Source organism: Solanum tuberosum, unplaced genomic scaffold, assembly GCF_000226075.1.
Source record: "Solanum tuberosum cultivar DM 1-3 516 R44 unplaced genomic scaffold, SolTub_3.0 scf00281, whole genome shotgun sequence".
NCBI lineage: Eukaryota > Viridiplantae > Streptophyta > Magnoliopsida > Solanales > Solanaceae > Solanum > Solanum tuberosum.
In genome coordinates this window covers 672,443-695,824 of record NW_006239206.1, presented here as the reverse complement: position 1 = coordinate 695,824, position 23,382 = coordinate 672,443, and the positions used below count along the sequence as shown (strand labels likewise).

General features: G+C 35.3%; 5 protein-coding genes across 7 annotated transcripts in view; 3 read left to right on the top strand and 2 right to left on the bottom strand.

Moving 5' to 3' along the window:
• LOC102587100 (uncharacterized) overlaps nucleotides 1–11,195 on the top strand; it is a 17,253-nt gene extending 6,058 nt beyond the window's left edge. For all 3 annotated transcript variants that reach the window (XM_006358833.2, XM_006358834.2, XM_006358832.2), the window contains 9 exons: nucleotides 850–987; nucleotides 2,988–3,048; nucleotides 3,247–3,848; nucleotides 4,047–4,184; nucleotides 5,269–5,350; nucleotides 5,541–7,168; nucleotides 7,808–7,945; nucleotides 8,869–8,950; nucleotides 9,130–11,195. In XM_006358833.2, the coding sequence (XP_006358895.1) occupies nucleotides 850–987; nucleotides 2,988–3,048; nucleotides 3,247–3,848; nucleotides 4,047–4,184; nucleotides 5,269–5,350; nucleotides 5,541–7,168; nucleotides 7,808–7,945; nucleotides 8,869–8,950; nucleotides 9,130–10,805 (4,545 nt within the window). In that variant the 3' untranslated portion in view covers nucleotides 10,806–11,195. The remainder of the gene's footprint in view (nucleotides 1–849; nucleotides 988–2,987; nucleotides 3,049–3,246; nucleotides 3,849–4,046; nucleotides 4,185–5,268; nucleotides 5,351–5,540; nucleotides 7,169–7,807; nucleotides 7,946–8,868; nucleotides 8,951–9,129) is intronic.
• Nucleotides 11,196–11,576: 381 nt separating this feature from the next.
• On the bottom strand, nucleotides 11,577–13,878 carry LOC102586753 (elicitor-responsive protein 3). The gene is made up of 5 exons (XM_006358831.2): nucleotides 13,718–13,878; nucleotides 13,074–13,139; nucleotides 12,830–12,956; nucleotides 12,035–12,149; nucleotides 11,577–11,880 (listed from the first exon to the last, which is right to left on the bottom strand). Exons 1-5 carry the CDS (start codon nucleotides 13,782–13,784, stop codon nucleotides 11,815–11,817), a joined length of 441 nt encoding a protein of 146 aa, XP_006358893.1. The 5' UTR covers nucleotides 13,785–13,878; the 3' UTR covers nucleotides 11,577–11,814.
• Nucleotides 13,879–15,525: 1,647 nt separating this feature from the next.
• On the top strand, nucleotides 15,526–16,512 carry LOC102586094 (osmotin-like protein OSML15). The gene has a single exon (XM_006358829.1). The coding sequence runs from the start codon at nucleotides 15,552–15,554 to the stop codon at nucleotides 16,302–16,304; it is 753 nt and encodes a 250-aa protein (XP_006358891.1). The 5' UTR covers nucleotides 15,526–15,551; the 3' UTR covers nucleotides 16,305–16,512.
• A 2,773-nt stretch (nucleotides 16,513–19,285) lies between these two features.
• Nucleotides 19,286–20,255, top strand: LOC102586424 (osmotin-like protein OSML15). The gene has a single exon (XM_006358830.2). It carries the CDS (start codon nucleotides 19,324–19,326, stop codon nucleotides 20,074–20,076), a length of 753 nt encoding a protein of 250 aa, XP_006358892.1. The 5' UTR covers nucleotides 19,286–19,323; the 3' UTR covers nucleotides 20,077–20,255.
• Nucleotides 20,256–22,076: 1,821 nt separating this feature from the next.
• Nucleotides 22,077–22,983, bottom strand: LOC102584780 (osmotin-like protein OSML13). Its single transcript, XM_006358825.2, has one exon. It carries the CDS (start codon nucleotides 22,935–22,937, stop codon nucleotides 22,197–22,199), a length of 741 nt encoding a protein of 246 aa, XP_006358887.1. The 5' UTR covers nucleotides 22,938–22,983; the 3' UTR covers nucleotides 22,077–22,196.
• Nucleotides 22,984–23,382: the final 399 nt, after the last annotated feature.

Here is a 23,382-nt window from a genome sequence, read left to right as displayed (position 1 = left end):
CTTTTTTTTTTATTTTTTCCCCCCCCCCCCCCCCCCCCCCCCCCCCCTTCTGTTACTATCTATCATCTATGTATGTGTGTGTATATACAGGATTTTGTGAACCTACTACATGAATGTAGTACTTAGCACCATACCCACTTTTCATTTTCCCAATATAAAAAGGGAATTGTTCTATGGTTCGAGTAATTTTAGTTTTGTTCATCAATAGGAAAGGGGAAGTTAGAAAGGATTTGTTGAAACCATATGAATTTAGAATATGTGCATCTTTTCATAACAAAGCTAAATTTTTTTGAAATATTGTCTACCAAGGTATTTATTGTTCATCTTCAACTCCAACAGACATTTCCCAATTGAAAGAAACCCATCTCATTTACTCATTTCGTCTCCACAAAGACCACCTCACTTGTGCTAAAATGGGTTCATTATCCCTTCCATGATCAATCTTGGATGTGCTGATTGAAATTCTAGAAACTAATCGTAGCCGTAACAGGAATTCCATTGAAGCAGTAGGGAGCTGGGAAAAGATTGTGGGGGGAGTGGGGTTGGGGAGAAGAGACTTCAACTTTTTTGGTTAAAATAAACGTCCCTTTTTTAATGAGATAGTATGGACAATTTGGGTAAATTAAAGTGGATATGGTGCTAACCTTTGCACAACCCATATTGTATATACAAGTATAATCTGTTTAAGGGGGACGTTCTGTTTTGCACCTTTATGCAGTATTTTAGCATGCATGAGAAAGGGTGCTATGGAAACAGGGTTAGGGGACTCCTTGTGGGATTGACGTGGAATGCTGTGACAGTAGATATATATTCAAAGTTGAGAATTTTATGTCGACTTGGTCATTGCAGCTCTACACGGATCCAGTACATGGATATAAATTTTACTCCAAAAAGGAAGTTTTGCGCTATCTACAAACTGGAGATGCTAGTAGGTGTGCTAGAAGACCTGCGAAAAGGAATGTAGCTTCAACTACAAAGGATGATTCTGTAAGTCACATCTTTCCTGATCCCCCCCTCCCTCTACCCATTACTGCTGTTATTTGAACTTGTTTTATAGCCCTTTTTCATTTAAGTGTTCAGCTTGCATACAGAACCTTGTTGGTCATGTTTGTAATGTTGCCTTCAGTGAGATGCACCAGTCTCAACCCTTTAGTAGGAAAACACATTCCATCCTGTAAGAGTAGTGTATTTAGTGCCTTCTAAAGCAGGCAGGCTCATTGAAGTTGTGAAATTTTAGTCGCACTTGAAAAATCCAAGTTTAAAGAGAATAATTTCACATCTTATTATGCAAATTGAAAGATGTGTAGACAACAAGGGCATTCGGCTTATCTTATAAACTAGTTAACCTGGCTTGTAAGCACCTTTTGGCTCATTTATGCGTTAGATAGCAGTCAAAGTGTTTATAAGCCTTCCAAAATTAGCCAAAAATTGTAAGTTGCTCGTTCCCAACTTATGGCTTTTCAATTTGTAAGTACGTTTGGTTTGACTAAAGTTTTATGATTTTATCCTTGATATATTTTCTAATTCACTAAGTACCTTTTACAAACAAAGCTCTAACTTACTCTCCACTCTATATTTGTCGTTCGTCCTTTTCCTTACAAAAATATATTTTAATATATGAAATATATTTGAGGTAGAGGGTCTTCTGAAAACAGCCTCTCTACCTCCTCGAGGTAGGGGTAGCGCTGCGTACACTCTACCCTCCCCAGACCCCGCTTATGAGACTACAATGGGTTTGTTGTTGTTGATTTTTTGTAAAAATGTTATGGATATTTTAGTCATTTTAACAAAAGACCATCTTATCAACACTTTTTTACCAAACACATGAGCTGTTTATTATCTGTTTCAACACTTCTATCCAAACACGTTTATTTAAAAAAATTCCTTCAGCACTTAAAAAATGCTTTCCAGCACTTAAAGCTTATCAACTATCTACAATCTGCTAATCCAAACAAGCTCAATAACTTGCAAGAAATTTAGCTAGTGACTGTTTGGTGGATGGCAAAGGAATGGCTCAATACCTTTTGATTCTAGATCTGAACCACCATACTTGTAAGTCCCTTGAATGAGGAGGAATCTTGTCTGATATTGCATATCAAATATAATCATTTAAGCGTAAAATCGAAGTTGAATGGAAGAAGGGCATCCAAATGTCTCCAAGGTGTTTTTTTTTGTGAGCAAAAGGCAGAGATAATCGACCATCTGTTTTTACATTGTAAAGTGGTTAGCCAGCTATGGAACCTGTTTACTAGTTTCAGAGGAATAAGATGAACTATGCCAGAAAGGGCAGGTCAGGCTCTAGTAAGCTAGAACAATGAAGGGAGTGGTAGCACAGACAAAAACAGATGGAAAATTGTCCCAGCAGTGATATGGTAGACCATTTGGAACGAGAGCAATTCAAGATGTTTTGAAAGTATCAGTAGTCAAGATGTTTTGAAAGTATCAGTAGTCCTTTGCATAAGATTAAAATGAACTGCAATATCACTTTTTGCTATTGGTGTAGTTCTGAGTATATAGATGATCCTATAGCAATTGTAGACATTCTATGATCCTTGTAAGATGAAATAGGACCTGGGATAGGGCTTTTTTTTGGGTTGCTGAGCCTACTCAGTTGTATGTAGCTTTGTGATGTAAGTTTTTGGGATCCCAGCTGTAGTGCTGAAGATTTATATACAAAATTGTTACCTTTGTCAAAAAATAAAAATAAAAATCAAAGTTGAATGACTTTTCACCATATTAACATTTCGCATATATGGGCATATTCTTTCTGTCTAACTGGTCGATCTTGAAATTCTTCCTCCTTGTTCTTGACTAGCCTTATTTTGGTTTCATGAAGGACTGTAATTGGTCTTAATCCTTTGTAGATATAGTTTTTGAAAAAAATTGTAGTTTATGAGCTTAGTTTGCTTATTATCAAGACTGGTGGATGTTGATTTACCTTGAATGGGAGGGATCTCTGATGTTTATAAATTTATTTCTCTTGATAGCCCACGACAGGTGATGCCAGCTTGAAGAAATTAGGAGGCTTTACGACAGACGAGTCGAAAGGTGATAATCTGTAGTTGGAAATATTGCTCTGTAGTCCCTATCTGAGAGGATGTGCATCGTTTATTCAGCGTCTGGTCATTTGTTCTAGTCATTTCAATTCCCTTCATTTTATTTTTCTTTATCAATATGTTTACCTGCTCTCTCTCTCTAGATGTTGGTAATTGTTTCTCAATTGTGAAACTGGGATTACTGATGTAGGGGGGAAAATTTTTGGTACTTGCTCACCTGCACAGCAAGTTGAGAGTTCGAAGAAACAGCCCGACTGCAGTGTGTCTGATCCTAATGCCATCATCACATCCATTTTAGCTGAGATAAATGAGAATCATTCCTTTGAAAATGTAGTTGAAGATGCTGAAATCGAAACTGTAAGTGTTGGTGTTAAACAGCCATTAGCTGTTTCCACTGAGTCGGATCTCCTCTCGGAGAAGCAACTACTAGAAAATGAGCAGGAAAAGCATAGTTCTAAAGCAACACAGCAGTCAAAAAAATCCAGAAAAACAGAGTCACTTAACCTTGGTCGTCGGGTCTCCAAAAGACTTGCAGGTCAAAATATAGAAGCGGCGGCTGATTTGGATCTTGGTGAACGTGCTCTTCCAGCTGTAGTTGATAAATCTGCCTCTCTGAGCCTCTCTGTGAATGCCTGCAGCCAGGAATTACTCCAGGACTCCGATCCTACACCAGAAACTGGCAACTCTGATCAGGCTTCTTTGAATGGAGACCCTTCCTTGGATGATTTGCCCCCAGGCTGGAAAAAAGAAATCAAAATTACTAAAAAAGCTAATGGGATAAGAAAAGACCCGGTACACTCTCTCTCTTCTTGTATGCATATCATCCTATTCCAGCAGTCTATTTCGCATGATTATGCCGTGGCAGGTTATACATGAGAAAGGCTGTGTTGTGTTAGCAGGAGTAGGAGCTGCTTATGTGACGAATGCTGCATAAGTAGATTTACATTCAAAGATTTTAGTGCGGATCTTAAATTGACTTGGTTATTTCAGTTATACATTGATCCAGTGGATGGCTATGTATTTCGCTCCAAGAAGGATGTTTTCCGCTATCTACAAACTGGAGACATCAGTAATTGTGCTATAAAACCTGTCAAAAGGGATCTAGATGCTACAATGAAGGAGAGTTCTGTAAGTCATCACATTCCTGATTCCCCCCACCACAAAACACACACACACACCCCTCTGTTATTTCTATTTGTTGGATAACTTCTTTTTTCTATGTTACTGCACCTTCTGTTTTCAGTTTGAACAATGAACGTTATCAATGATCTTTTCTTGTAAGTTCTTTTAAATGAGAAAAATAATCATTATAAATTCTAGTTATAATGATATAGAAGGTTAAAAAGGAACGGCTCGATACCTCATGGTTCCCAAATCTGAACCACCATCCATGGAAATTGACATTGTCATTTCTCTTGTAAGTTTTTTTAAATGGGGAAATCTTTATATCAAGTATTTTGCATATCAAATATAACTATTTCAAGTGTAGAATTTAAGTTGAATGTCTTTTCATTGTATTAACATTTCACTGCATGTCTTGACACACTATATGATGATAGAATAATCTTTTTTTTTAATGAAGTAGATTCATTGATGGCATCAAGCAAATGCAAAGCTTACAAAGATATTGATTACAAAAGAGAGTTTGTTGACTCCGTTACATGTAGTCCTATTCTTAGGATAAGGAGCTAACTAAGTCCAAAAAATGGTCAGAGGTGTAGGTAGGGGTATCTGTAGGAGATAGATTCACCAACTAAATAAACATGAGACTTCTACCCATAAGGGAGTGATTTGGAGTTGCTATTCCATCAACACATCTGTGGTTCCTTTCTGTACAAACACACCAGAAATGCTTGCATGGATCATTTTCCAGATTTTCCTGATTGATTTACCAACTTTTCCCCTGCTGTACTCCAGCTTGGTAGTTTCCACTGCCTGTCCAGGGTTGAGCCCTGGAATTTGACGTTGGACTTAAAAAGCTGAGATCTTCATCATTCGTAGGCATACTTAATGTTCTCTGGCATGACGCTGAATTTCCACACCTTGTTTTGACTAGTCCTTTAATTGGGACTGTAATCACAAACTATGTATTTCATTGTTTGTCATGAGTTTCAACTTTGACAAGCTAATTCTTTGAACTCAGGACTAGTGTATGTTGATTTACTTTGAACAAGAGAATTCTCTAACGGTTGAAAATTCTCTCTTTTGGTAGCCCACAACAGTTGACACCAATTCGAAGAAATTAGGGTGCTCTGTAACCGAAAGGCAACCTTTTGCTGCTAAGGAATCCAGAGGTGATACTTCTTTAGTTAATATTCCCTAACATTCTAACCTTTAGAGGTGATATATACTTGACTAAATGTTGGGGCCATCAACTGCAGTCATTTCAATTCTTTCATTCTAATCTTTCTCCTTGATTTTGTCTTATCAACTTTTTAAATATACATTTTTTTCTCAATTCTGAAACTGGGATTGCTGATGTAGGTCGAAAACGTTCAGTTACTTGTTCACCAGAAGTACAAGCTGAGAGTTCCAAGAAACAGCCTGAAAGCAGTGCGTCCAATGCAAACATTATTATTACATCATCTGCAGCTGATATTATTGCGAAGCATTCAATTCAAAATGCTGAAATAAGTCTAGACACAGAGCCAGAAATAAGAGACTCAAGTGCAGACACAAAAGTCATAGCTGCTGAAAGTAACGCTATTAAAAGGTTATCAGCTGTCTCAACCCCTCAGTTAGATCTACCCTCAGAGCAGCAATTACTAGAAAATGAGCACGAAAAACATATTAATAAAGAAAAACCGGAGCAGTCAAGAAGATCCAGAACTAAGAAACCACTCACACCTGGTCGACGGATCTCAAAAAGACTTGTGGGCCACAGCCCAGAACCGGTGGCTGATTTGGATCTAGGTGAACGTGCTTTTCGAGCTGTTGTTAAGAAATCTGCCTCTTTGGGCATCCCCCTGAATGTCTCTGGTCAGGAATTTTCCCAGAACAAAGATCCTACAGTAGGAACTGGCAATTCTGATCAGGCTCCTCTGAGAAGAGAAGCTTCAGGCCTTGAATTTCCACCAGACTTGGAAAAGGAAATACTTACGCAGAATGAAGATCTGACAGTTGGAACTGGCAATTCTGATCAGGCTTCTCAGAAGATAGAAGCTTCAGGGGATGGATTATCACCAGGCTTGGAAAAGGAAATATTTTACCAGAACAAAGATCCAACAGTAGGAACTGTCAATTCTGATCAAGCTTCTCTGAGCAAAGAAGCTTCAGGAGATGAATTATCACCAGGCTTGGAAAAGGAAATACTTGCCCAGAACAAAGATCCAACAGTAGGAACTGGCAATGCTGATCAGGCTTCTCTGAGCAGAAAAGCTTCAGGGGATGAATTATCACCAGGCTTGGAAAAGGAAATACTGACCCATTACAAAGATCCGACAGTAGGATCTGGCAATTCTGATCAGGCTTCTCTGAGCAGAAAAGCTGCACTAGATGAAATACCACCAGGCTGGGAAAAGGAAATGCTTGGACAGAACAAATATTCTACTGTAGGAACTGGCAATTCTGATCAGGCTTCTCTGAGCAGAAAACTTTCACCAGATGAAATACCCCCAGGTTGGGAGAATGAAATACCCCCAGGATGGAAGTATGAAATACCTGCCCAGAACAAAGATCCTATAGTAGGGACTACCAATTCTGATCAAGCTTCTCTGAGCAGAGAAAAAGCCTCACTGGATGAAATACCCCCAGGTTGGGAAAAGGAAATACTTGCCTACAACAAAGATCCTGCAATAAGAACTGGCAATTCTGATCAGGCTTCTCTCAGCAGAGAATTAGCTTCAGCAGATGAATTGCCACCCGGGTGGGAAAAGGAAATGCTTACCCGGAACAAATATCCGACAGTAGGAACTGGCAATTTTAATTCACTTGATGATATACCTCCAGGCTGGGAAAAGGAACTACTTGTCCAGCAAAAAGATCATACAGTAGGAACTGGCAATACTTATCAGTCTTTTCTGAGCAAAGAAGCTTCAGTGGATGGATTACCACCAGGCTGGAAAACAGAATTCAGAATGAGAAAAAATGCTCGTGTGATAAAAAAGGACCCGGTATTCTCTTGCTTCCTCAGCATTTCTGTCTTCCCTCTCCCCCTGTGCACTTCTCTCTCCCTTCTTTTCTCATGCACACCATCCTACTCAAGTAGAGTCTATTTTACACATACTAATTCATAAAAAAAAGAGTCTGGTTTACACCATTAGGGCATCTCCAACCCATAACAAATAGTGTTGACACTATTTTAGTGTAAACCATCTCCAACCCACTACACTAAATTTTCCACTAAAAAGAATATACTCTTTATAATCTTCTCTCTCTTCAAATTTTTATTATTATTTTATTATAATTTATATTTTCAAAAAATTTTTATAGTACAAATAATAATAAAATAATCAAAAAGAGATTTGGTGTTGATGAATAGTGTTGCACCAAATTTGGTGTAACACTATTCACACACTAAAATAGTGTAAGAATTGGTGTTGGGTTGGAGCACTAAAACACCAAATTTTACATCAAAATAGGATTTGGTGTAAAATTTGGTGTTTGGTTGGAGATGATCTTATGCAGATATGGGATATATGCATGAGAAAGGTTGCTTCTGGAGAAGGGTTATATAGCTGCTTATGTGGCAGACATGGAATGCTGCATTAGTATTTTGCAGTGAGAATTTTAAATTTACTTGGACATTGCAGTATTACATGGATCCAGTGCTTGGATATGTATTTCGTTCCAAAAAGGATGTTATGCGCTATCTGCAAACTGGAGACATCAGAAGTTGTGCTGTGAAGCCTACCAAAAGGGATCCGGGTTCAACAATGAAGGATAGTTCTGTAAGTCTGCACCTTCTGGATCTCTCACCCGTGTTCCCCATCAAATCTATTTGTGCTATATGTTCGATAACTCCTGTTATCCATGTTACTGATTTCAGCTTGCGTAATAATCTTGTTGGTCGTATTTGTATGAACCTTTTACTAGGAAGATATATTTGTTTCTGTAAGAACAGTGGTAAAGTTGGTGTCTTGTGTAAAACTTTGTTTCATGTATTGGAGGTGTTGAAGCACCTCTTCTTAAACGGGTTTGCTTGGTCTGAGACTGAACAACTGCTTTAGAGAATACTCGTAGAGAAGATATATTGGAAAGCAATAACTCCCAAGCTCAAATAGAATAATTCCACATCATTCTATTCGAATTAGATATGTAAAAAGAATAGCTTATACGAAACTACAGGTAAAGACTATGCCATAGAAGGGTAAGAGGAATGACTCTTACCTTATAATACCCAGATCTGGACCACAGTTCTGAGCTTTATCCCTGTTTTCATAAGTTCATTAAATGAGGAATATCTTTATAAACTATAGCTGCAAAACGTTGCTATGGAAAGTTAGAAGAATGACTCAATACCTTCATGATTTCGAGATTTCAACCACCATTTTACAAGTTTTTTTTTCCTTGCGAGTTCTTAAACGAGGAGGAAAATCTTTTATGTGGCGTTTTGCATTAAATTAACATTTCACGTCATCTCTTTACTTTCTGTTCCTATCTGACAAAATAATCTGGAAATTCCTTCACTTAATTCTTGATTAGCCCTTATTTGGTTCAATAGAGGACTGTTGTCACAAATCCTTTATGCATTTCACTGTTCATGACAAGATTTGAGTTCGGCAAGGTCTTTTTTAATTTCTCAATACAAGTGTGTTGATTTATCTTGAAAGGGAGGAAGTTCTGATGATTGAAAGCTTCTTTCTTTTGACAGCCCTCAACACATGACACCAGTTCGAAGAAATTAAGGTGCTCTTTGGCCGGAATACAACTTTCTGCCACTGATGAATCAAAAGGTGATGCATTTTAGTGGGAATTTTGCTCAAACTCCAATTCTGATTGGAGATACAACATTATTCAGTATCGACAGTCATTTCAATTCCTCCAATTTAGTCTTGTCATTGATATATGTCCTGCTGAATTCTCTACATGTTGATTGTTATTCTCAATTCTGAAATGGGAGTTGCTGATGCAGGTAGTAAGTGTTATGTTACTTGTTCAATGGCACTGCAAGCTGAGAATTCCAGTGAACATTCTAAAAGCAGTATGTTCAACCTCAACACCAGTATTTCTTCTATTGTAGCTGATATAACAGAAAAACATTCATATGAAAATGTAAATGAAGATACCGAAATAAGACTAGACGTGGAACCAGAAATAAGAGACTCAGTTGGAGACACAAAAGCTGCAGCTGCTGAAACTGTTGATGTTAGAAGGTCATTAGTTGTTTCCCCCCAGTTGGACTTCCTCCCAGAGCAGCAATTACCAGAAAATGAGAAGGAAAAGCAGCCAGCAAGGTTGAGAAAATTCAGAAATAGTAAGTCATCTACTCCAGTTCGTCGTGTCTCAAAGAGACTTTCACGCCACAACCCAGAAATGGTGACTGATTTAAATCTAGGTGAACGTGTTCTTCAAACTGTGGTTAACAATTCAGCCTTGTCAGGCCTTCCCATGAATGTCTCTGGTGGGGAATCGGCCCAGCAAACTGATCTAGCAACTGGTGATTCTGATCAGCCCTCTCTAAGCAGAAAAGCTTCATCACGAAATGATCCTTTAAAAGTTGTGAAGTGTCTCTCAGAGGGCCAAGCGTTTAACGAGCAAAATGATGAGAGAATATTGCAAGATTCTCAGCCAGCTGGAATATCATATGAAAGAGGAAAGGTTCACTTGGAACAGCATGCGCTTAACGAAAGGCCTACAGCAAAGCTGGCAAAAGAAGAACAAGACGGTCAGAATAGATTATTGAACAATTCTCAATTAGCTGAATCAGCATCAGGAAGAAGGGTATTCCCTGCAGAGGACCGGTCTGTCTCAGAAAGGTCTACCGTAGAACAGGTCAGTGAAAAACGAAATGGTGAGTACGAGCAATGGCAATATTCACAACTAGCTGAACCATCATGGAGAAGTGTGGATCTTAATGTGGAAAACCAGCAATGGCAAGATGTACAACTAGCTCCATCACATAGATTTGTGGATCTTAATATGGAAAACCAACAATGGCAAGATTCACAAGTAGCTCCATCACAGAGAAGTGTGGATCTTAATGTGGAAAACCAGCAGTGGCAAGATTCACAACTACCTGAATCATCACACAGAAATCTGGATCTTAATGTTGAAAGCCAGCCTGTTAAAGAAAAGCAAACAGGAGAGCTGGTAACTGAGAATCAAGATGAGCAGAACAGAAGATTGCATGCGCAACTAGCTTCTTATCCATTTGGGGACTATTGGTCAGACCCATGCATGGAATTTGCATTCAAGACCCTTACAGGTGCACTACCAGTAGAAGATACCCTGGCCTTTCAGGGATCTACCCATCAAGAATACAATACTTCCTACACCCAGGCTGATGATGGGTGCTTTGAACTGCCATTATTCAACACTTCCAGTTTTTACTTGAATGATGCTCCAAACCACTGTGCTCCATCGGAGGAGCACGTTGTCAAAGAGCAACCGGCACTAAATCAAACCTTTTTGCCTACTGGAAATAATAGCATACCAGGTCACAGTAGTGTTGTTTCTCAAAATCCAGGTTTGACCTTTTTGCCCAATGGGAATAACAGCATACCAGGTTGCAGTAGTATTGTTTCTCAAAATCCAGGTCTGAATCCCCAGGCAAAGGACTATCAATCTAAATTTAAATCTCACAGGTGAATGAGAGCACATAGAGAGAGGAGAAGTGTTAGGTGTATTGATGGATCAACTAATAACACGATGCTGCTCCTGTGAATGCATTTTTATGCAGCTATATCCTCTGGTTGTAACATTTTCTGATGCGGTTTCTGGAGTTTGGGGTATCTATAATTGGTTGAAGCTTGACCACAGGTGATGCTTCATCAATTGTCTGGAGGTTACAGATAAATTTGGTTTATTCGAACCAGATAGCTGGTCGAAATGTAGCTTTAACTTTCGGAATGCTTAGATCCCACAATCCGTTGGAGTTTAGACGATCTATTTCAGAAAGACAATTGTTTGCTATATGTATTCTGCATAATTAAGGTTGGATCTCTAAGCTATTATAACACGTAAATTCGTCTCTGTTTTCTCTCTGCCTCTATAACTGGACTGTTAAAGCATTACAACTGTGGATGCATCAAAAAATACTTCTTCAAACAGGTTACTTATTTATGAAAAGAGCACTCAAATAGAGTACACTAGTCTGCAACTTTTTGAGACCAAGGTTCATATTCCAGTAGGTACAAAAAACTCATCTATCTATTCTTTAGGTGAAATAGTCTAGGTGAGTTGGCTCGAACACCATCATATGTTTTGAAAACGAGAAAAAATAAAGAGCGTTATGGACAAAGTTAAGAGTGATTTCTTCACAATAATTTCAAGATATTTGACTTGGTTATCTCACAGCTTGATATTGTGGTTCTGCATAATAAACCTTAAATTGCAGTGTATGATAAAATAAATTGTAAATCATGGCAAAGAAGCATCATCAAATTTAACTTGAAAAATGAAAAGAAAATCCCAACATTTTCATTCCACTGCATGCTGTAAAGTGGAAACACATTTGGACTCAAAATAGCCCGTTTCTTTTTCTTTTTACTATATGAAATCCACACTTTGACACCCGAAATGTTATAACGAACGAATAAATACTTGGAAGTTCATAATCTAAACAAGAACAAATTGATCAATCGAGTTATGTTTCACATCAATAAGAAGACTCTTTCCATCCACCAAGGTTCTCCTCTTCTTCATACTCCCTCTCAGAAGATTCCTACAAAACATAGCAAAAGATATCATGCACATTGCATACCAATTATACTTGCATGTTAGAGTTCCTTTATTCATATAGTCGATCTGAACTTGCTTGCTCAGGATTCAGGCTTACTTTTTTGTATAAATCAATAAAATTTGAGAAAGTAACTTGCCTCGGGGGTAAAGGTGAGACCAACTTTAATTTCTCCACAATATTCCTCATCTTTAACAACATTATAACATGTTATTGGGATGCTCCCTTCTGATAAAACTGGTTCAATTGGTATCCTGCAAATATCATATCATTGAATATATAGCTCAAAAACAATACTAGCAAACTCAGATTATGTATATATTGTATAAATCTTAGATTCGTCTCTAATAGATAAATGTTTATTTGACTCCATAAACTAATAATCTCAACCGTTTAGACCATGGTTTGTATAACACTACTAGAAAGTAGATGATGTATACAACAACAACAATAATAGCAACATATCCAGTGTAATCCCACAAGTTGGGTATTGCGAAGGTAGGATGTCACGCTGAACATAGCGGGGTTGGAAGGTTGTTTATGATGGGCCTCAACTCAAAAGAAAAGAAAAAAAAATCAAAGCAAGGTGCAAGGAAATAAGACGACAAAATAGCAGGATACAAATCAAATGAAGCAGTAATAATCATTAAGGAAAGGAAACTACGCGATATACAAAATACTACTACTAACAAGGAGAAGTAGAGAATAGACTAGCCCTCTTCCTCTCCAATAACAAGTGCAACAACACTCAGGCTCAGCTACCTACTAACCTTCTACACTAATTCTCGACCGCAATAAACGTCTACTTAATTATCTCAACATATATTAGTCATAAATGCATGTACAACCACACTATCAAACTCAAACTATGTTTATATATATAGAAAACACGTATAAATCTTGGATTCGCCTCTAATTAGATAGATATACTTACTTAGCTTCCCCAACAATATCGTCCTCACCGATAGAATCACTGTCCATTATCTTCAAGAAGAGTTCTTCAGTACCCTCAGAAATGGAGAAAACAAATGTTTCATTCCATTCTGGTTCACATCCCTTCCCTATGGAAATTAACAACATCATAAATATTAATTGATCAAACTTCATTTCATTTTTCTTAAGATATATATGTAACTATAATTAAGAAAAAAATAACCTAAGATTATTGACAAATGTACCTGATGCAACAGTGCTCTTTTTCTCCTGAGATCTACAAGTTAAGATCACATATGGATCCATATCATCTGTATCACACAAGATAACATTTCTTAAATCGAAAAAATACAGAGTATCAATCAAATTGGCCGAGATGAATGTTGATTTTTTACTGATCGCTCCTCCGATTCTATTTTATTTGACATAGTTTGACTAGGCATAGACCTATGTTAATGTCACTAGTATATCACATACGTTGATTCAAAATTCAAAGTTTATACATTTCTAACGCGAAGTCAAATTAATATACACTAATAACGTTTGGCCATATCTTCTAAGAGTAAATTCATCTTTCAAATATCTGTTTGACCATGAAATTTGATTCGATCTTCAAATATTTTCTACTTAACCAAAACTTACTTCCACTCATAAAAACAAATCAAATCTTCTCCACGTTCAAACACAATTTCGTAAAACATAAATTCTTTTAAGTTTCAATTTCAAAATCTACTTCAGTCAAACTGGTGCTGTGTGAACACATAAATTACATGTAGATCAACCTCTGATCACACAAGTAACAATCGAAAACATCAAATCTAATCGAAAGAAAAGAGATCCATACATTAAACCGATCAGATCAAAACAAATAAATTAGAAAAAAACTTACTGAGAAAATCAGTGTTTTCAAGGCCTTTAGCTCCAACAAGTTGAACTACAAGTTTTCCTCGTACCATTTTCAATCAAACTCTCGCAGATTCCCAGGAAAAATCGCACGAATTTTCGGACAGAGATCGGTTTTTTTTCCGATGAAGAATATGTTGAGCTGATGTGTATTTATACGTGAATAAGAGACCGGTTTTAGGTGGGGTTAGACCGGTGACTGTAACGTGAACCGGACGGGTGGGTTGAAGTATGGATCTGTCAAATTTAAAATCACATTTTAGACCAAAAAAGGAAAAAAGAAAATCACATTGTTTATGAGTGAAGTATCAGATACATACCTAATTTTTTTATAAGTTTTACACCTAAATGATTTATGAGTATAAAAAACATATTTAAATTATCAATAATAAATTTGAGAAACATACTTCAAGTAATATGTGATGTTGTGTGTATTACGTGTATACACACATTTAGTCGAGTTAGAACGCGTTGGCAAAAAAAAAAAGAAGCCACGTTGACGAATTTTTCAATACATGGAATTAAAAAAAAGATAGTTTAAATGTGTTTTTGACATTTTAACTTTTATTTTAATGGGAAATGGTAAAAAGAATATCTTTAAACTATGTGAAATTAAACAAATGTCTTCCGTTAATATTGATTCAAAAATGCCCATCTTATCAATATTTTTGTCCAAAAATATCACTATAATTAATACTTTAATCCAAAAATATCCTTGTTGTGATCTAATATATTTTTTATAACAAACAAATCTTAGAAATATAACAAACAAATTTTAGAATGTGATCTAACATTTTTTTAATAAGATTTTCAGTTTGTTTCAAAAGAAAATTTTATATTATTGTCTAAAAGATTCATAAATTACAAGACAAATAAAAAGAGTCATTTACTAAAATATGGTCTTAAAAAAGGGACAATCAGCGAAAATTTCTATGATATATAAATGGGAGTATAATTAAGATATCAAAACCTAAATATCACTCACTAATCTAACAATTAACACTCTAAACATTGTACCTACTTAAATAGTTTTTCACTGATGTAATGCCATAAAGTTGACTAATTAATTTAATTTTATCGTGTGCACAAGTTACAAAAGACAATATATGTGTGCCCAACTACATAAGTCTTCAATTGTTTGTATTAATTAAATCCTGATAATCCATCATGCACGAGTCGTGGTAAGACTATAATTTTCTAGGAATTGAACTTCAATTTCTTGTGTGAAGATTTTTTTTTAATAATTGAATATACTAGATAAAAAGTTAAATAGCAGCGTCAAATAATCATATATGTGTATTTCTCTCATTATTATTATTATTGTATGCAGCCTCCTCTTTCATCACGAAGAGTATTGATCAAACGATTATTTTCAAAACGAAAAGTTATATACATAGGAAAATAAAATTTCACACAATTTAAGATCGTACATATTTGAACAAGAGAGAAAAAGAATATATGGTACGGGTGCAACTATATGTTATAATTTATATTAAATATATGTATATGTATTATAATATAAATATCATGCATTCCTTATTTTTTTTCAATGGATATTATCTGCGACTTATTATCTCAAGTGGACATATTATCACTAAACAAAATTATTAGGTTTTGTATATGTTCATTGTACATAATAATTGTATATGCTTATAGCCGCCTAGATCTATCTTATTTAAAAACATCTCTAAAAATTATTTATATATGTATATGTATATTTGTAATATTGTCCATATTGCAAAAAGCCGCCACACCCCTATATAAACCCCTACTCAATTGTGTAAATATATCCAACAAATAAATATTCTTCTTATTCTAAAATGAGTCACTTGACAACTTGTTTAGTGTTCTTCCTCCTTGCCTTTGTGACTTACACTAATGCTTCCGGCGTATTTGAGGTCCATAACAACTGTCCATACACCGTATGGGCGGCGGCAACCCCCATAGGAGGTGGCCGACGTCTCGAGAGAGGTCAAAGTTGGTGGTTTTGGGCCCCACCGGGCACTAAAATGGCACGTATTTGGGGTCGTACTAATTGCAACTTCGATGGTGCTGGTAGAGGTTGGTGCCAGACTGGTGATTGTGGTGGAGTCCTAGAATGCAAAGGATGGGGTAAACCACCAAACACCTTAGCTGAGTATGCTTTGAATCAATTTAGCAACTTAGATTTCTGGGACATTTCTGTTATTGATGGATTCAACATCCCTATGTCTTTCGGCCCAACTAACCCTGGGCCGGGAAAATGTCATCCAATTCAATGTGTTGCCAATATAAATGGTGAATGCCCTGGTTCACTTAGGGTACCCGGAGGATGTAACAACCCTTGTACCACATTCGGAGGACAACAATATTGTTGCACCCAAGGTCCATGTGGTCCTACCGATTTGTCAAGATTTTTCAAACAAAGATGTCCCGATGCCTATAGTTACCCTCAAGATGATCCAACAAGTACATTTACTTGCCAAAGTTGGACTACAGACTACAAGGTTATGTTTTGTCCTTATGGCTCTACTCACAATGAAACAACAAATTTCCCATTGGAGATGCCTACAAGTACTCTTGAAGTGGCTTAATTAAGTATAAATCTTGAGTTGAACCAATCTCTTTTTTGTTAAATTTGATTGAAGTTGGACATCGTCTTTAATTAATTTGTTTTACACATTTCTTTTTACATTTGTTTGCTTGAAGTGGCTAAGATCTGAATATTGATCTATTGATCATATATTGTACTTTGTCTTACACATGATATTTTAATTTTCAATTAAGAGTGTATTTGGAGTATTGTTTCTTTTTTTAATTCTAATTTTAATAAATAAAAAAATAGTCTAGATAATATTCTAAAGTACCTAGATCTGAAAATATAAAATTGTAGGGACAAAATATACTTATACTAATCAGGAGCACATGTCATAAAAAAGTCAAACAGATGGAAATATTTTTTTATTGGCGGCTTTTGGAACATTTTCAAGTGTACTATAGTATATGAAAATTCATTCTAAAATCTTAATCTATGTTAGATTTAAATTTATAAGTTTAAAGATATAATAAATTCAATATTAATTAAAAAGCTTAAAGATCGGAACATTAAGATAAATTTATCAATGAATGAGTCCATATACAATAATACAAAAGATGATTTTTGAAAATCACTAACTCGTTTGACCTAATCTTTCTGAAAAGACGTTCTTGATCTCTAAATTCATAACTTGAAATAGCAAAAAGAGCTTTCACTTTTAACTCCGATTCAACACCTAGATAAGAAATTCAACATTATTTGAATATTGATCGACTTTTATTTTTATAATCGGCATCAATAATTAGGAGATCAATCAAACAGTAATTTCATGACTATTCGTATTCTTTGTCTTCTTCACAATTGCTGTCCAGCCTCCAGGTGGACTAATATAATTGATCTTTTAGTACAATTAATAATTATTTCCAAGTTCTCCTTCATAAAAAAATACAATTGTGGTTTCAACCTTTTGCTTAAAAACTCATGTATTTGCAATATTTCTTTAAAAAGTTCTATTAAAACTGTTAAAAGTAAAAGAATTAATTAAAGTTCTTTATTCATGTTGATTGGAATGTGTTATCATCTCTTTTAAAATGGATGGTAGAAAGTGATCAAACTTGTTAGTGAAAAACTTACGAGATAACAAAAATACAAGATTACAATTAAAAATAGAAATGAAGAAATAAATCTCTTCAGGCTGAGACGCGGATATCTCGCTCTCTTTAAGGAGATTCAAGTCCACTGCAGCAAATGTTTTTCACCGGTTCAGCAGTAATCCTTCTTGACTTGTCCCCTCCAGGATACAACAGCCTTCACAAAGTATAACTCAGCAACTCTGGACAAGAGTTGAGTCCAAAGCTCCACAAAAAGAACACCTCCCTTCAACTAACAAGAACTCTCTTTTTGACAAAACTTTTATGGCACTCTATATTTTCCTTGTGTGTAGTGTGTCCCAAACCAAATGAAGACCACCACTATTATACTAGAAAAAGTCTTTCTAGCAATGAATAGAAAGATAAATAGTGTAGTAAATAGTGAAGATAATGATCTAAGGAGTTACGTAGGTTACAAGGATAACGGAGGAATTAAGAATGGAATAATGAGAGGGGTAACCAATGCCTCTAACGTGCAAATGCAAAGCTGCCCAAGATGTTGACCACAAGGAACGTTATAGGATATATGACATCTGCCAATAAAGCCAAGAATAATTGGCATTAACATGACCAATAAAATGGTTAGGCAGCATTAAGTCACAAATAAAAAGCTACTTTAATATAAAATAATATTAAAATGCTTAATAACCAACAAACTCAATTCCTGAAACTCTTGCACGCTCGAATTTAAATTCATATATATAATCATCTCATCTAAACGCAAGAGTCTCTTATTATGAACCAACAACAAAGACAACCATGATGACAATGAGGAAAATCGGAAAAGTAAAATAAAACAAAAATTAGTATCAAACAAATTATGTAATTAAATAACAAAAATCATCGCTAGTCCTATATCTAGTAACCAATTAGCGATAAATTATCATGAACTTTGCATGTTAGATATCCATGAGCTAGATTAACAACGAAGTTTGTAACTCATTTCAGTTATTTTTTTCTCGTGTGAAACAAGTTCTCTATATAGCTTCTTGCACACTATAGCAGACACTTGTGTCGAAAAAAAATTCAACTTTTAAGATCCCACTCAGCACTCACCTCTACGCCTACCCCATTTGCTCAATTTTGACTACATTTTCAATTAATTATTATGTCCACTTGATAAATATGCTATAAATAATTAAATATAAAAATCCATTTTATATATATAGGACGGGAAAAAGATCAAGGGGAAAAAAGGCAATTGTGATCTGTAAATAAATTACAAACTACAAATTCAAAAATTTTAAGTTATTTATTTATGAAAACATAACCAATTAAGAATGAAGAGAATTCTCTACTACGGTAATTATAAAGTTATTACTATTTTGCCACTGCATTTCTCGTGGAAAAATATTCAGTGGCTATTCTCACTGGTATTTTGATTGAATCGAGTATGAAACGAAAAAAAAATAGTAAATGTTTCGTATGGAATAATTAGAAAGCTTCCCACTATTTTAGTTTTTTCACCATGCATTTTCTCGTGAGTTGGTTCCCACATTCGTTGTTTATACTAAACTAAATAATTTAAATTTATATATAGTTAAACACTAAACTAATAATATCATAATGTGTTATGGATAAATTTTCAAAGTAGCAAATAGTTGAACGGTGAAATATGACTGGAGTGAACAAAATATATTGCTTATAATAGGCTGTACTCATATTGTATTGGCGGCTTTTTGTTTCAAGTGGAGATATTTTGGCTACAAATAATTTTTCTTTTCTATATAATGTACATTCTACATATATAATTATATATACTCTACCTTTATAACTAAAGTGGCAGAGCACCTTTTAAGATTATTTCTTTATATATATTAATAGTAATATTATATGATTAATGTCCATAGTGAAAAAAGCCGCCATACCACTATATAAACCCCTAGCTCGATATGCAAATATATCCAAACAACTTCTTATACTAAAATGAGTCATTTGACAACTTGTTTAGTGTTCTTCCTTCTTGCTTTTGTGACTTACACTTATGCTTCCGGTGTGTTTGAGGTCCATAACAACTGCCCCTACACCGTTTGGGCGGCGGCGGTCCCCGTAGGAGGTGGCCGACGTCTCGAGAGAGGTCAGAGTTGGTGGTTTTGGGCCCCACCGGGCACTAAAATGGCACGTATATGGGGTCGTACTAATTGCAACTTTGATGGTGCTGGTAGAGGTGGGTGCCAGACCGGTGATTGTGGTGGAGTCCTAGATTGCAAAGGATGGGGTAAACCGCCAAACACCTTAGCTGAATACGCTTTGAACCAGTTTGGTAACCTAGATTTCTGGGATATTTCTGTAATTGATGGATTTAACATCCCTATGTCTTTTGGGCCAACTAAGCCTGGACCTGGAAAATGTCATGGAATTCAATGCACAGCCAATATAAACGGTGAATGCCCTGGTTCACTTAGGGTACCTGGAGGATGTAACAACCCTTGTACCACATTCGGAGGACAACAATACTGTTGTAATCACGGTCCATGTGGTCCTACTGATTTGTCAAGATTTTTCAAACAAAGATGTCCTGATGCCTATAGTTACCCTCAAGACGATCCAACAAGTACTTTTACTTGTCAGAGTTGGACTACGGACTACAAGATTATGTTCTGTCCTTATGGCTCTACTCACAATGAAACAACAAATTTCCCATTGGAGATGCCTACAAGTATTCTTGAAGTTGCTTAAGTAGATTCATCATGAGTGTAGCCACCTCTTTCTTGTTCAATTTGCATGGTTGAGTTTTGGTCATTAGTTGTCTTTTATATTATCCACATTTCTTTTAGTTTGTTATCTTGAGGTGGCTAAGATTTGAATAACATATTGTACTTTGTCTTACACATGATGTTTTAAATTTTCACACAAGAGTGCATTTAGAGTCGTTTAATTTTGTCTTTTTAATTCCTAATTATTCAAGTCTTAAACCTTAGAAAGAAAAGGAATGAAAAAATAGTGTTGATAACATTCTACAATAATCAGAACAAAAATATAAAATTGTAGGGACAAGATAAACTATGATAATTACTGTAGGATAGCTATCTTTATAGGCGGCTTTTAGAATATTTTCATGCATAGGGTCAAAGGCGGAGCCATGTAGGGGCAAGGAGTTCAGTTAAAAAAAAATTCATGAATAATTACGGACGTTATTTATACATAGTTAAAATTATTTTTAATATATATATAGTGATTAATTAATTAATGAATCTTTGATCCTTTGAATTCTTCGTATGTTTACTTCTTCATATTTTAAAATCCTTTAATGAAAATTATTACTCCGCTACTAATCATGCCCTTGATATTCAATATCTGCATTGGGCTTGATATATTCAAATCTGCGTTTGAAAAATCTTACTTCGAAGGCAAAACACTTATTATAACCAAAAGAGATTTTATTCTCATGACTCAAACTCGATATATCATATTAAAAATCGAAAACTAACATGCCACCACAGCCCCTTTGCATATTTTCAGCACGTCATGATGCATGTTCCGTGACTTTTATGCAACTAATCCTGAAAAAAAGAAGCAAAGTCCTTAGCACACAGTAATACTCACTCTGTTCTAAAATATTTGTCACGTTTTATTTGAAAATGATAAATCATTATCAAGATATATTCAAATAATTTCACCCTTCCTTTTCCTTAAAAGCGTACCAAATAAATTAAATTCGCATCATGTAACCTTTTTAACTCCCCACCATTACGATAGAAAAAATATGTCATATGTCAAGTGGATAATTAAAAGAAAAACGTATGTATATCTACACTCAAAAGTCAAGAAAATGGGGGTACATGGAGATATTGGTGAGTGGGGTCTTTTATGTTGCTTGGTGGTTAATTAATTATTGATCATTACTTACTATATCGACAAAAGAATATTATTTTCCAAAGTAATGTTGTTATTTTATCCTAATACAATATTTAGTCATTTCATCCCATCAATTTCTGTTAAGTTCAAATCAATCGTTGCTTCATAGGAGATTGATATTAGCTAGTAAAGTCACGTTCTATTATGTTTTTTTGCCTTTTGGGTGGCGACAAATTATTATATTTATTTTTCACAATTTCATTTTAATATATGTGAGTGCGATAAAGTCAATTTGTTAATCTATTACATGAAGTTAATAAGTTAATAAAACCTATTTCACTTTTAATTCTCTAAAATATGTAAAATCATGTTAAAGATAAAAATAATGAATTTTCTATATTTAAAAATATTTTTTTAATAAAAATATAAATTTCTTAATTTAATCTTTTGTCTTTGTGTCAAATGTATTTGCTTATTTTGAGGAGTTTCTGCATAGAATTCAAGTAGCACGTGCAGAGCATCGTTTAGTTACGTACGTACTTGAAAATGTTCTAAGAGCCGCCTATAAACAAATATTTCTATCTATCTATTGACTTTGACCTAAAATTATGGATAATAATTTCGAATAAAAATTGGGATTAATTTTATTTTATGTTGTTTTGAGTTATTAGTTAATTCTGATATTAATTTATTTTATTATTTATACTAAATGATGGAACTTTTATCGTATACAGAAAGTGAGATAAAATAATTTTATGAGATATCTTTATTTATCTTATTCGGTATATTATAGCCTTTACGTCCTTGAACTGACCGCCATCATTCTCTTACTTGACAAGCTGCTGCCGTAAACAACAAAATATACACAGAAGAACATAAAATAATATTCGACACAACAGATTTGTGATGATGTGACTCTTATTCATGTTTTATATAATAGGTTTATTACAAGCCAATATAACTTGACCACTTCAAGCAATTTAAAAGAAAGAGACTCAATTTTACTTAGCCTCTTCATCACTTGAAGGCATCTCCAAGGGGAAATTTGGGCTAGTAACACCATTAGGACAAAAGACAACCCTATAATTTGTACTACCACTAGGGCAAGTAAATGTGCTAGTAGGATCATCTTGTGGGTAGCTATAGGCATCAGGGCATCTTTGTTTGAAAAATCTAGACAAATCAGTAGGACCACATGGACCTTGGGTGCAACAATATTGTTGTCCTCCGAACGTGGTACAAGGATTGTTACATCCTCCAGGTACCCTAAGTGAACCAGGACATTCACCATTTATATTAGCCGTGCAATGAATTGCGTGGCATTTCCCTCCACTAGGATTGGTTGGGGCAAAAGTCATCGGAATATTAAATCCATCGACTAAAGAAATGTCCCAGAAATCTAGGTTGCTGAACTGGTCCAAGGCGTATTCAGCCAGGGTGTTTGGTGGTTTGCCCCACCCGGTACACTGCAAGACCCCACCACAATCACCAGTCTGGCATGAACCTCTACCAGCACCATCAAAGTTGCAATTAGTACGACCCCATATACGTGCCATCTTAGTGCCCCTCGGCGCATTGATAACCCATGTCTGGCCTCGATCGAGACGTCGGCCACCGCCTATCGGGGTCGATGCCGCCCACACGGTGTATGGACAGTTATTGCGTACCTCGATAGTGGCAGCATAAGTGTAAGTCACAAAAGCAAGGAGGAAGAAAACAAAAGAAGATCTCAAGTAGGCCATGTTTGTGGAACTATATTTTTTAATCTAAGTTGTTGGATATATTGACAAATCGTTGGGCAGTTTATATAGGGGTGTGGCGGCTTTTGAAACTATGGATTTTAATCACAAATATCAATATCACACTGGACTAATCAACGAATAATTTTGAAATATGTTTAAGTAAAGGTTGAGGTGGCTCAACATATAAGAGCCGCCTACTAATTACTCCATTACTTTATATGAAAATAAAAGTCAAACTATTATTTTTATTCGATTTCTTATCCAGTGTTCGGTGTTTGTTATCCTATTTAAATATAAATTTACAAATTAATAGTGCTCTTAATAAGATTTTTTCATTTCTAAAGATTCAAATTCACATTGATTAAGAATAGAGAAATTTCATCTATTTTGACTGCAATCCATATGGATAACATAGAAGACAAATTTATTTGGTATAACGTGACAA